This window comes from Pinus tabuliformis, chromosome 7 (assembly GCF_031772625.1).
Source record: "Pinus tabuliformis cultivar Carrire ecotype Pingquan chromosome 7, CPIR1, whole genome shotgun sequence".
In the NCBI taxonomy this organism is placed as follows: Eukaryota; Viridiplantae; Streptophyta; class Pinopsida; order Pinales; family Pinaceae; genus Pinus; species Pinus tabuliformis.
Window position 1 is genome coordinate 493,164,842 of NC_142293.1, and position 14,576 is coordinate 493,179,417.

The window sequence follows — 14,576 nt, forward strand, 5'->3', positions numbered from 1 at the left end:
ATGTATTCGTTTAAAATAAGTTGAAACACTACAAATATAAATTAACACATATTATTAGAAGTTTATTTAAAGTAGAAATTTTCTTAAAGTATATTATCAAATTGAAATTAAACAAATAAGATTGGTTTAAAAGAAAGTATGAAAAAATAAGTTGAAACACTACACATATAAATTAACACATATTATTAGAAGTTTATTAAAGTAGAAATTTGTTTAAAGTATATTATCAAATTGAAATTAAACACATAAGATTGGTTTAAAAGAAAGTATGGAAACCTACCACACAGAAAGAAACCTAGCAAACATACCATTAAATTTTTATCATTATTAATTTATTTAATCATAAATTAAATTTCATTTAAATTTCTCATTTGTAAATCTATATTACAGGCTCACAGCGTTTAACTATTTAAAAGCTAGGGTCAATCTCCATTAAGCACAAGTCCAAACATGAAACCGAATGAAAGAGAGTTATTGCTTATACACTTTTACAATTTCTTTAAAAATATTTGACTCTTGAAAAGAAATTAATTGCAACCTACTTACAAAATTAAAAACTAAAATTATTACTACTATCTCGATGTTACGCATTTCACCGAAATGAATTGAATTTTGCAAATTATTCCCCACTGCGAGTCAGATATTCATGCTGCACAAATTCCATTTGCTTACTGTGGAACGAGTGGAACTTTTCATTTTTCCTCCCATATTAAATATGGGAGAGCGGACCGCGGCTCTGGAAAGCGCTCCTCTCATATGATAATCGCAATAATAAAAAGATGGCTTCTTTTTAGTTTCAAATGCCAATCTTTATTCCTGGGCAGGTATGAGAAACACCGTCTAACCATAGGGATTATATCGATGAGAGTGTCGTCCAATCCTCGGTGCTTTCCTGCGACCAACAGAAAACTTTATTGAGTACCATACAAAACCAATTATTTGGCTAATTAGTTTCCTACAGAACCAATTACTTGGTTAATTAAAAATTGGGTGGTTTTAAGGAAGGATGAAATGTCTTTTTTCGGTAGAGAGGTTGGAGTTTAAATTATTTAATTTATAGAATGGGCTAAAATCATTGATTTATTTAAAAATATATTTTAAACACTAAAAATTATAATATTGTTTTAAAATATATATTAAATAAAAAATACAGTATTGTTTTAAATTCTATTATAATATTGTTTTAAAATATATATTAAATAAATAAAAAAATCACAATGTTACTTTAAATTGTATTGCTAAAAGAAAACACAATTTTATTTCTAATGTATTAGTTAGAAGTCATGAGTACTCACAAATTGGATTAAAAGAATTAGAAACAAAACTATATAACAAATGGCCTATCAAAAATATAAAGAACAAAACCATGTAACATAAAAAAAATATAAAGAACAAAACCATGTAACATCAAAAATATAAAGAACAAAACCATGTAACAGAGAAACTATTAAAAAAGAAGAAGAGAGAAACAGCATTGTACCAGGCATGATCAAATTCTCAGTTTTTGAAAAAGGCTCCTTCCAATGTACAGGTTTCAACAAAATTTGAAGGATAGATCAAATTCTCAGTTTTTGAAAAAGGCTCCTTCCAATGTACAGGTTTCAACAAAATTTGAAGGATAGATTTGTTGGGCTATGTAGCAATGAGCTACAGAATTATTCTATAGACAGGAGACTCATATAAAACTGTGTATGTTTATTTTTTTATTCTGTTTTATGTTTTGTTTTAAAATGACAGACCTGTACAAGAAAAGTGACAGATGATAGATCAAAGATTGGAATGTTAAAATTAATATGCATGATAGAAAAAATGGTGGATATGGATGAGAAAATAATAAAAGTGTATTTTTTTTGAAAATATATAAGTCTATTTATTTTTAGATAAAGTGTTTTTGTTTTAAAGAAAAAAATAAAAAATAAATCTTTTGTTTTTTCTTTTAAGATAAAGTGCTTTTTTGAAAAAAATTAAATAAAAATAAAGATTAAATTATTGAGATCATTTTTATTTAATTTATCTTAAAAATTCTGAAACATTCTCAAAATTTATGACCAAAATAATAATAATAACTGGTAATTAAAAAAAATACACAAATAAAATATTTACCCATAACCATAGCCAGGATAGTAGCGAGGAGCAGAAATATATGGGTTAAAAGGTCTCCTTGGATATGGCACAGTGGGAGTGAAAACACGCCCACGAAAGTGTTTCAATCCAGGGTGATTTGTTCGCTTTCGAGTCACCTGTAAAGAAATTTTCACAATATAGTAATTAACAATAATATGTGACAAAATTTAAATAAATTTTCAAATTTTTACCAAGGTTTTCAAATTTTATAATCTCTTTTTTCAATTTGGAGAATTTTTTGAAATTGGAAGCACAAGAGTGTAGTCAATTTTCTGAGGTGACTTTATCTTCAATTCTAAAATATATGAAATGATATGAACAAAAACAAAAAGCTGATGTTTTATCTAAAATGGGTCTAATTTCTTCCTATGGGTTTGGAGGATGTAGATGGATGCAGATCACAACGGACAGCAACAGCTTTCAGATCCAAGACTTTTGTCTTCCGGGTATATAACTCTCTATCAATAGAAAATATCTGGTCTGTTTTTTAATACTTGCTCACATTTGGGTATATCTCTCAGCGAAAGTATGCACATATATATTTTGTTGTCATGAAAATCATTTTGTTTTCTATATCCGTTAATCATATGTATCTATCTCCACACAATCATTTTGTAGCTGAACAGGAAAGTCTTCTAAATGTTTTTGTTTAATCTCAAAATATGACGCTGTCTGCACTGCTAAAGGCATTCTGCCTCTTCTAAATGCATTATCAACTGAGCCATGTATGCTTATATATCCACTATCATGAATATAATATAAATATATAGCATATATCCACTATCATGAATATAATATAAATATATAACTTCTTTTTGTGCTGAAAATGAAATGACCTCACTCTTATCTCTCTAATTCCAAAATATTTTTAAAATGAGTAATCAAAATAAAAATAATTGACCAATAAGAGTGAAGTCAAGCATATATATTCTATAATAATATTGTAGAAATCCAATAAATTTCAGCGCACAGTATGTCAAAAGAATTATACATGAACTGAAAATCCACCTTAAGTTTTCGGCTACGTAACTGAGAATCGTTCAATGCCAAAGCTCTTAGAACGGCCCCCGGTTCCAAAAATTCAACGTAAGCAAACCTGTAGAGACCAGCAACAAAAGCAAAAACAAAATCTCATATTCATGCAGCAATGCATGCAATCATATTTAACGGTGAAGCTACAGAAATCTGAATTATGTAATCCTTGATTTGACAAACGAAACAGTATAATAAGAATCAGTCTAACCCTTTTGGATGCCCATATTTGTCGGACTTAATTGTAATTCTATTAACTGTTCCACAAGCCAAAAAATGGAGTCGCAGATCTTCAGGGGTGCAAGAGTAATCAACCTTAAAAGCACAGTAAATAAGCATGGATAAATACATGCATTCTAAACCTTTACCATACTTAATCTAGTAGGAATAAGAGTGAGGTGTGTAACAAAGAGTTGAATTTATGTAGATCGTAGATTTTCGAAATATTTTAGAATTTAAATTTGAGAAGCAAAATGTTAAAAGTAGATTGCAGATTTTAAAAATACTTGAGAATTTAATGAAACTCGAGAGATTTTAATTTTAAAAATAAATTGCAGATTTTAAAAATACTCTAATTTTTTTTATAAATTCCAGTAAAATCATTCATGTTTATAAAATTCTAGAATATTAATAAAATCCACCATTATCCCAAGCAAAAGGCAATCAGTGAATTGTAAAATTAAAACCCAAATGCCTCCATTTATGTGTTTCAATAGTAAATTAAAACATTCAATATTCACTCAACAAGATCATACCAATTGAATACACAGAATCAACACTCAACCACTTAACTTGATTTGACATAATCAATAAAATATGAATAACCCTCAAAACTGCAATTTAAAATCCTTACATTGCCAACAAATACAGAGCGCGAATCGGCATCCTCCCTGGTTGGCTCATTTTGGGTAGAGCTTGAATTTAAACCCATCTCGCTCTCAACTTTAGCTTGCAATTCCTTGATGGTATTCGTCTCTTCTTCTAATTCAATTATCCGTTTTTTCATTTCTTCTATCTGCTGCAGAACATTAACTGTGTTAAGACATTGAACTGGGTGGTTCACTATCAATCTGATGGTTGATTTTCTGTAATATCATATAGATTTTGTCTATAATATATTATTATGTTTTTTTCTTACTCAAAAACATTGAACAATTTTATTGGGAAGAATCAAAACATTTTTTCCACTATAATTTTTTAGTAAGAAAAAATGTCTGAAAAATATAATACATATAAATCAATCTATATTTCTTACTCAAAAACATTGAACAATTTTATTGAGAAGAATAAAAACATTTTTTCCAATATAATTTTTTAGTAAGAAAAAATGTCTGAAAAATATAATACATATAAATCAATCTATATTGTTACCAACCATAAATCAGATTTAAACAAGAGTCTCTCCTTCCCATATCCAGAGAATATATGCAATGTACTAGGTAACAAAAACATCGCATGCAGAAACATGAAAAATGCAGGATATCATCGTTATAGTTCTCCCAAAAAAACAAACAGTTACTTGTATGAGAATGCCTTTTTGCAGTTGACATTTATCTAGGCAATGGAAGGATTCCAGCATCTACTTTGTGCACACCCATTACTCTATCAATATGCATCCCATCCAGCTCATCCTGTAGCTCCATCTTGGATATGAGATCTACTTTTTGATTGTATTCTTGTCCAATATGTTGTTGCAGCAATGAGTCCCTTAAGGAGGTCTATAAGAGCGAGTCCCTTAAGGAGGTCTATAAGAGTTAAGGAGGTCTATAAGAGTTCAATCTGGCAGAGCCATCCATCCACCCATATTCTCTATATATATATATTAACATTGTCAATATCTATCACATTACTCCATCTTAGACATGAGATTTGCATTTTAATTATATTCCCGTCCAATATGTTGCAGCGATGAATCCCTTAAAAAGATCCATTGAAACTCAATCTGGCAGAGCCATCCATCCACACATATTCTATATATATTGACATTGTCAATATCTATCACATTACTTTTACACGCCAGAATTCAATGTGTATGAAAAAGTGTATGAAAAAGATTCCAAATTCAATGTGTGAGAGAGATTCCAAATTCAATATGTGAGAAAAATTTCATTCCTTCCTGGCAACCACCCACCCCTGATTACCCAATTAACTACGGAATTTCAAAACATATTAAGACTACAAAATTTAATGTAAAACGATGGGAACTATGTAAAGCTTGTGAGGCTCACCGTTGTTGCAGCATTGTTTTGATGTCGGTGGGAGTCATTATCTTGTTCCTCAAAACATATTAAGACTACAAAATTTAATGTAAAACGATGGGAACTATGTAAAGCTTGTGAGGCTCACCGTTGTTGCAGCATTGTTTTGATGTCGGTGGGAGTCATTATCTTGTTCCTCATAAAGATCATGGTCCATTGACTCACCTTCAACATATTCCTCCGGAATGTCTCCACCATAAACAGCATGATCATCATCCATTTCTCAATCCTCTTTTCCCAGTAAAATTTTATAAGATGGCAGGGGAAGAGAAGATTCTGAAAGAAGTTATGATTAAGACCATCCGGAGGATGGAGGCGCAGGGGAATACAAGTGACGGCACCTTTTGATGAGATACGAGCGAACCGCTTGCATGCCCGTTATTGACAGTTGAAACTGTCTCCAATAACCTATATCATAATATTTTGATATCTGTATAGCAAAGTGAAGTAAGGCTTCTTAAGAATCAATGGAAGTGTGTTTACCGGGTAACATAAGTGGTACGCTGTGGGATAGAGTCCTTATTCAAATCTAGCTACAAAATTACATGGGAAGTGATTATATATTTACAAAATATTGGTTAAAAAAATTTAAAATTAATTTTCTTAATATATATATATACATATATTTTTTAATATTAACGAAATAAATAAATTTATTTACAAAATCATAATATTTAAAAAAAAAAAATTATTATATTTGATATATTATATTTTTTAAATATTTTTTTTTCCGAAAAGAAGAAATAAATTAAAAATTATTTAATATATATTTTTAGACATAATTATATGGTTTAACCGCTACTTCAAGAAACCTCATAGCTCACAAAAAAAATAAAAAAAACAAAACAAAATAAAAACCAACCTCATAAAAATAATATTTTATCTAATTAATGAAAAATTAATTACTTGCCACTAAAATAATCCCTTCAAGTTGTTTAAATATACATAATTAATCTTTCAAATCTATAATTTTTTTTAATATAATTTTGTAAATAAATATAAACATTATAATTCTGGCCCAAATAGTATCTAACTTTCAACATTAAGTATCACTTGAAATTTTGAACACTAAAGTATCACAACATTATGTATCACTTGAAATTTTAAACACCAATGTATCACATTTTCTAGTGAGAAACATATATTATATTAATATTCTATAAAGTGATAAACTTTTAAAATATTATAATTTATGTCCTATCCCGTAAAGTTTAAATTTAAAATATATATATATATATATTAAAATAATAATTTTGTATAATTATTAATATAGATTTATGTTAATTTTGAATTTATTAAATATTGAAAAGATTAAATTTTTTGCAAATATAAATTTTTATTAAAATATAAAATTTTAATAAAAATTTATAAACAAATTTATATCTCAGAGAATTTGATCTTTCTTGATATTTGATGAATCTGAAAATAATGTGTCTTTTTCTCCATTATCAACACAAGACTTGAGAATAGTTGAGGTTTCATTAGCTCCGATAGATGGCACAAGCCATGAACTTGAAGCCGTAAACACGCAATGCAGTTGACTTGGAGACAAATCTTCTCTATTATCAATGCTAGAGAGTAGTTGAGGTTTCATTAGCTCTTATAGATGGCACAAGCCATGAGCTTAAGCCGTAAACACACAATGTAGTTCACATGGAGACAAATCCTGCAGTTAGTAGATTTTGGGTCTATGCCATTATATCAATAATTGGTTCAGATGGGGTTATTTATTGCAAACAAATTTGCTTGGAATTTGCAAAAATTATGTAATATTTTTTTTTTATATAGTCAAAGTGAACGGAATTTGCCTATGGAACTGATCGTGGTATTTGCCCATTGTATGGATCCATGGTATTTTTTTCGAGAGAAAACAATAAAATAAAGTTTTTAGAGAGTCCATCAAGCCTATAAAAGGTGATAGTAGCCTGATAGTGGGATCATCCAGAGTTTGTCTCTCTCTTGCATTGACATTTGTGTGGTAGATCCATCCAGGATTCACAAGTGGGTTTCATGTGTGGGGTGGATCCATCCACTATTCACAAGTAAGCTTCAGTGTCTTAGATTTGTCATTATTGAGCCATTTGCAGGGGTTCCAATCTTAATGTGTTGATTATTTAGCACAATGGTATCAGAATTGCCCATCCTTAGCATAAAGGTTTATTATAGATCAACTTCAAAGAAGATTGTGATCTAGGATTTCAAGAGAAACTAGTTTTAACTAAGGTGATTTCACCTGAGTTAAAATCTCAGCCATTTTGGTGGTTCTCTATAGCCACCCTAATTAGCTCATTATTGAATTTGCTGGAGTTTATTTTTCTGCGGGGTATTTTTGTGACCACCCTTGGTTACAAAAGTTTTTTTTATGAAGGCCGAGTTAAAAAGGTCAGACATTGATATTTGAAAAGGTCGAGATCTAAATCTACAGCCGATTTGTCATCAATCGTAAGAGATAGGCCTAGCAGTAAATATCCCTAGATGATCTGTCACACCGGGAATAGAGGCCAAGAGATTCGGCCTTGCCGTGAACATCAACAAAGGTGTGGAGGTTGCTCCCCAAGTGGTTGTTGTTCATACATACAAGGTGCAGAAATCAGTCTGAGAATTCATCATCACCTATTGCGAGGGGCACAAGGCCGATAGGTCAGACCATAGTGTGTCTGTCATACAAGCCAGTCTCGTACACATTCACTAGACCTTGGTTCGTGGAATTATACCTACCAAACAGTCTCTCATCTATTGCGAAGGACGGTAGAACGGCGGATCTGGTGTGGGTCACCGTGGTCAATAAGTCTCATGTCAATTCGTTGCATCTTATGGTCATCTTAATCATGTGAATAAGTCGATTCGTGGTTGCGCAAGAGCTGGAAGGAGGATTCTTAAACCCCCACTGCAAAGGTACAAGATAGGCAGCCGCATCACTACAAGTGCACCATAAGGTCGAAGCCAATCATCCGCCAGTCTTCAGATCATATTTTGTCACAAAGGACGTGTGATAATCATAGGGTTCATCAAATCAGCAGTTAGATGAAGGCTCGCTGTGGAAGGGACGACAAACAAATTGCACTAGCCGTGAAAGCACTCTTGTGTGCGTTAAACAACAGCGGCGTTGAGGTTTGCGTTGAACTTAGATCATTGCTGCAACATCAAATAAACGCAGCACCCAGTTTATAAATTATGGTGAGGCGAATTTGGGCGTTGGTAAGAAGCGCTTGGATTAAAGTTTTATAATGCGGATTATTATAATTTACTTCTCAACTCTCACTTATAATCTCCATTGTGCCGCCCATTGGTTTGTAATGTTATGCGCTTAATTCCCATTGTATTTTATCCATGCGATTTGGGTAAGATTGATAATTACACTGATTGGCAGTTGTAAGCTTGTGCCTATTCATGTTAGTGTTGAACAGCGCGCAGATGTTGATTGGTCAATCGTGGGCTCTATTCATAGTCGTTAAGGGACGCAGACAGCAGAGGGTTGAGAGCCCAAACTGACGGGAGTCACAAAGCTGTAGGGTCCAAACATCTCGTCGTGCCAGTATTGCAAGCCCGTGAGGACATACACAACAACGTCGGGTCATAGATACTTTGTGGTAAGGCAATGCGGGTCCTAGAACCAGGAAATTTAGGAGTCGAGTGCATATAGACCAAAATTTGTAATAGTGGGCGGTGCAGAGTTTGAAGGTCGGGTCGAAGGATCCAGGTATTTGGGCGCAGCGGAATTTGAAGCCAGGCTAAAGGAGTCATATCGCAGGGACCAAGACCACCATCTCTTATAATAGAGGCGCCTCCATTTGTAACCTCCTGCATTATAATAAACTAAGTATAATACCGACTTGTCAGCAGCTGGGTTGATCCACTAATTTGGAGATGCGAGGAAGCCATATAGACTAGAGGGCCGAGAACCAAGTACTCGGTAAATTCAGTATGTTAGTTGAGCCATTCGTGCTGAACTTCCAGTACAATGACCATCAGTTTATCGCAGGATCTAGGTTGTAAAGCACAACGCCGAGGCCAAGCGCTCGTTAAGTCGCTGAAAAGTGGGAACCGTGAAGCTAGAAACGCCGAAAAGTCCCAGCGCTTAGAGACAGTCAAATCCCAAGTTGTGGTTTATGTTTTGATTGGAAAAATTCAAGGCCAACAATCGACTGTGGCTTTGCATAACTTTTCTATAATTGTATTCATGGAATTCAATGCATCCATCGTGAGGAAAATAACAACACTCGTTCTCATGGTTCTTTTATTTGGAACCTACTATGGTTAGTAGAGGAGTTCATTGGGACTAGTGTCAAGATTGTTGATAAATAAATAAATAAAACAAGTCGGAAAATCATTTCTAGTTATTTGTTGAAGGGAAATTTTTGGAAGACATGATGGATAGAAAGTTGATGTGATTCTCTTATGATGTTACCTGCATATGTATGGGAGAAGATGGGTCATCTTGAAGAGTCCCGGAAATACCCTGAAACTATTTAATGAACAAGTGAGAATATATGGTATTTTATGCAATAATGTCTTCTTAGAGCAAATTAATGGTCAAAGCAACAAACCATTCTTGAAAAGGGTCCATGTCATTCTGCAGTCAAAGCATCCATGGGAAATGAAGGAAGGACAAGGAAGAGAGAGGCTAAACTCTTCATAGTTGGATCTAGATTGCAACAAACAAAGTTAGTCATAGAACTTCATAAGTTGGAGGAATTAAACATATGTATGTCCAGGGTGGGGCTACCAGAATGGAAGAAACTGAATTGGGCTCTCAAGCCATCCATGCTTGCATTAATACAACCCAAACTCCGGGAGCATCATTATGAAGAGGTTAGGCTCACAGTTGCCTCTTGTGTCAGCAAGATCATAGCTTTAACATCGCCTCTACCGCCTTACAATAATGATATCATGAGGGAGGTATTACAACTGATAAGAGAAGCCCTTCAAGGGTTGAACAACATCATGCTTCCGGCTTTTTAGAAGCCGCACTGAATTTTAGAATTCATGGCAGAGTTCGACTTTGGCACATTCATGTTGAATCTAGAATGTGAGGACTTAATCTTTTAGATGTTCCAAAAATTTTACACCAACATTACATCAGCTCATCCAGAACGTGTCCAAGCATGCTAAAGATTATGTCATTGTTTTTAGAAGGAGATGTCGACATCTGCAAGATACAAAGATCCAAATTGTTGATCATTTGGAGAAAGGAATTAATTGTATCATCAGTCACTTATGATCTAGTTGAAAAGTTGGTCATGCAAAACATTAAGTTACTCAGAAGAGTGTTGACTAGGAAGGAGCTAAAGAGGATTGAAGGAGGAAGAAAGAACAAAGAAAATAAACCTGTAGCAAAAATGAACGAAGAAGGAGAGGTCTATGCTTTATTTGCAAGGGATCTTGGGCACTTTACCATTCATGTCTAGGTGAAAGGAAGGAGGCAACAAGGACATAACAAAAAGAGATTCCTTCGGACCATGAGGATTCATCTGAAGGATCTGAGCAGTCAAGTACAAATGGTGAACAACAACACAATGTTATTCAAAGAGACTTGCAGGATAAGCTGATGATAATCAGTCGACTTGACAAAATACATGGGGATAGGAAGGGAGTAATTCTTCCTAACGATGTGGTAGACTCTTGTAGAACTAGGTCCATCCACGAAGAGTATGACCAATCAAGTGTAAATAAGAGTCCACTGATGCATCCCTATTTGACAACCAGAGAGGATGGGCAACAAATTGTCCCCACAGGTGGAGAAGGCCAGAAAGAAGACATTCAAGGAGACTTCAATGAGATAGAAATGGTAAACCAATAGAATCATGACAGACATAATGTGCAGGATGAACCATTCCCAGAAAGCCAGTCAAAGGCTCAAGTTGAAGTGGTGGTCGTAGGGCATCAGGTGCAGATAGGTACAAAGATATTCAGCAGAGAACTAGAATCGCCAATAGAGGACTTTCAAGGAAAGATCACAACATTTCAAGACAAATCTTACAATGTTAAAGCAGAGAGTGAGGATAGCCTGAGAAATAATTTTACAAGAGAACAAAAAAATTGAGGAGCTCATAAGGGTATGTGCCGAGTCAGCAACCAAACTATCTAGTGTAGAGAAACATCTCAAGTCCCCTACAGGGTAGTAGGAAGAATACAGTTGGTAGTTCCAGAGCAACCCTCTACATGAGTACATAGATAAGGCTTGCAACACTACCAACCCACCTTTATACAATGGGGAGAGTAGGGTAGAGTTATCCAAATGGATTATGTTGAGTGACTGGGTGGAGCAGCATGAGTGGGGCATTGAGCAACATCAACATAGTAGATTTGTTCCATGTGCGGGCATTCATCTTTCCCACAGCATGGATTGGCGAGAAATTATGAGTTGGTACTCTATTGATGGGATGATTCTTAGGAGGATACTCTTAGCCAAGGGCATATCACAGTAGAGGCCCTTAGGCACATGCAGTGATGGAGGCTTGAGGTGGTATCATAACCCATAAGTCCTAGGGCTTAGGTGGCATCGGGATCTAGATGGATAAATCGAGGGCAGGATTGGCTGGAGGATTGTCTGGGATCCAGGTATCGAAAGATCCATTCAGGATCATTTAGCATGGAAGCATGAGATAGTACACTCATTTGTATGGTATCCTAGTATCATTGTACAAATGCTTCTATTGTGGATAGAATTGGATTGCTTGAGGGCAAGAAATATTTGGTTGAGAGGATTTGTAATATTCCCTTTTCTTGATATAGTCAAAGTGGACGAAATTTTCCCATGGTATTGACCGTGGTATTTGCACATGGTATCGACCCATGGTATTTTCTTTCGTTTTTCAAGGGAAAACAATAAAATAAAGTTTCTAGAAAGTCCATCAAGCTTGTAAGAGCTGGTAGGAGCCTGACAATGGGATCATCCAGAGTTTTTCTATCTTATTGTGTTTGTTGAGAACTTAGCGTGGCCAATTCTAGGTTGATCCTAGGACGAAAACCCCGTAGTGACATTTGTGTGATGGATCCATCCAGGATTCACAAGTGGGCTTCAATGTCTTAGATTTGTCATTGTTGAGAAGTTGTGCATGCCATTTGTAGGGGTTCCAATCTTATTGTATGGGCATGTGTTATCTTTAACTAATAATATAAATAAAGAGTTGCATCTCTTTTAGATCCCTTTTGTTCTATGCTTGGCTTGTCAATATTTCATTTAGAACACTAAAATATTCTAGATGTATTGATTTTTTAGCGATTTGGGATCTTACACATTAAGGTATTTGGGAATGTGGAATGTGTGGCTATTTCCTATACAATTGTTGCTTCATTGAACTTTGTTGTTGTTGTTGTTCTTGATTGAAGAATGACAACCCTTCTATATCCATTACCTACATTTGTAGGTCTTGTGAGCTTTGATATCTATCCTTTTCGTGGGCCATTGGCACATTGCTCAATCTAGGTAGATGATTTGTTCATGGAGGTTACAGACAATGGTTTGCAGCATGCATGAGTGCGTAGGGGTAGTAATAGTCATGGAAAGGCATGTGGTGCTCAAGATCGAGCCAAGGTGGCTATGTGTACATGCCTATTCCAAGAGCAAGTTCTAGTCAATGTTCAGGAGGAACTCAAAGACTATGAAGTTGATGTCACAGTGGAAAGGGGTTGTCTCACAAATTCTAAAGTTTTGATGGATATCATTGAATGGGTGCTTGACCTCAGTGATACTAGAGGAAATAAAAATCAAATTTTTCTCATAATTGATCTCTACTAGAGGATGAAGATGCTACCAAGAAGAGTTATCATGGAGAGGAATGAGGCCAAACAAGAAATCGTGTTGATGTTATACAAGATGGTGCACCATCAACAAGACATGGTTGAAAATATCAAGCACATAGAGACTTAGCTTGCTCCTAATCGAGGTCAGGGAGGTTGCAATCAAGGGCACACCAACCCCATTGAGGTGGACATCTCCACGTCTCTTTAAGATTATGATGAATCTGGTCATAATGCTTTTCTGATTAGATGGTCCTACTAGGCTAAGTCTAGCTAGTGATTTTTGTTTGGTTTATATAAACTATGGGGCTCTGTTTCAGTACCTATTATGGTGCTTCATGAAACATTTACAACTCTTTCATATTTTGGATTGTTGGTTTTATGTCACTATATATTTTTGGACTGGCAAACTGTTGTTTACTAGTGGTATGGTTTCCCTATTGGTAGACCACTAGCAAGCAGGTCTGGATAATTCTGTAATGGTTTTCATATTTTCATGCTTAATGAAATATTAGATTACAAAGAAAATATACTTAACTAGAATCTCTAATGGATGTAGTGATGGTTCACCTTTGAAGTTGATCACATTCTTCGTGTTGTTAATTGGAATTGCACCATTTTGATTTGTATATTTTCTAAGATTTCATAGTCTACTTATAATTAATGAATTATAGTCCAACATATGGTATGCTTGTGGACTCCTCGAGAGTGAAAACATTACCATATTTTATATTTTTAGTAGGTATGTCTCCCAATATTGTTCAATTTGGACTAGTGATTTCTCTAAGGTCCTTGGATACCTAGAACCCACAAATTGTGACGCACCCCATGGTGTCACCAGAAACTTCTTATGACTTACAAACTAACTATTGTGGTCTATTGAGGGATACTGCAAATTGAGCTTATAGTGTACAACCATCCCACAACTTAGGTTCTGGTACCTTGAAACAACAAACAAACTATTGTATGATTATTAGCCAGCATGTAAAGCAACATATTGTAGTATCATTTTGGTTGTATTTTAACATTGTTTTAATTTCGTCAAAGGATCTTAGCTCGAGTGGTTTGGTGAGAAATTTGTGTTGCCAGTTGCATGGGTTCAAGTCTCTAGAGATATGTTCTAATTGGATCATTGGTGGCATTTATGAAATCGTTGTATCTAGTGTAATAGTGGCATCAAATATTTCAAAGTTATCAATTCTCTAAAAATTCTCTTTTCAGTTAAAAAAAAAAAAAAAGATTGTTGTAATTTCATTTACATTATTCAAAGCTCTTAAATGCAAGGCTTAGGATGGTAAAACCATAAAATTATGGGGTCCATGCACTATTTGCAAATGGAAGTCACCAGATGCCTATTTTGGGGGTTGAAGTAATCCTCCTTATGTGTTCTTAATCTCAAGGTCTGTCAAAGTTTGAGTG

General features: G+C 34.3%; 1 protein-coding gene across 1 annotated transcript; it reads right to left on the reverse strand.

Moving 5' to 3' along the window:
* Positions 1 to 2,099: 2,099 nt before the first annotated feature.
* Positions 2,100 to 5,634, reverse strand: LOC149248186 (polyadenylate-binding protein 2-like). The gene is made up of 5 exons (XM_089448088.1): positions 5,503 to 5,634; positions 4,010 to 4,171; positions 3,368 to 3,471; positions 3,133 to 3,220; positions 2,100 to 2,240 (listed from the first exon to the last, which is right to left on the reverse strand). The coding sequence occupies exons 1-5, from the start codon at positions 5,632 to 5,634 to the stop codon at positions 2,100 to 2,102; spliced, it is 627 nt and encodes a 208-aa protein (XP_089304214.1).
* Positions 5,635 to 14,576: the final 8,942 nt, after the last annotated feature.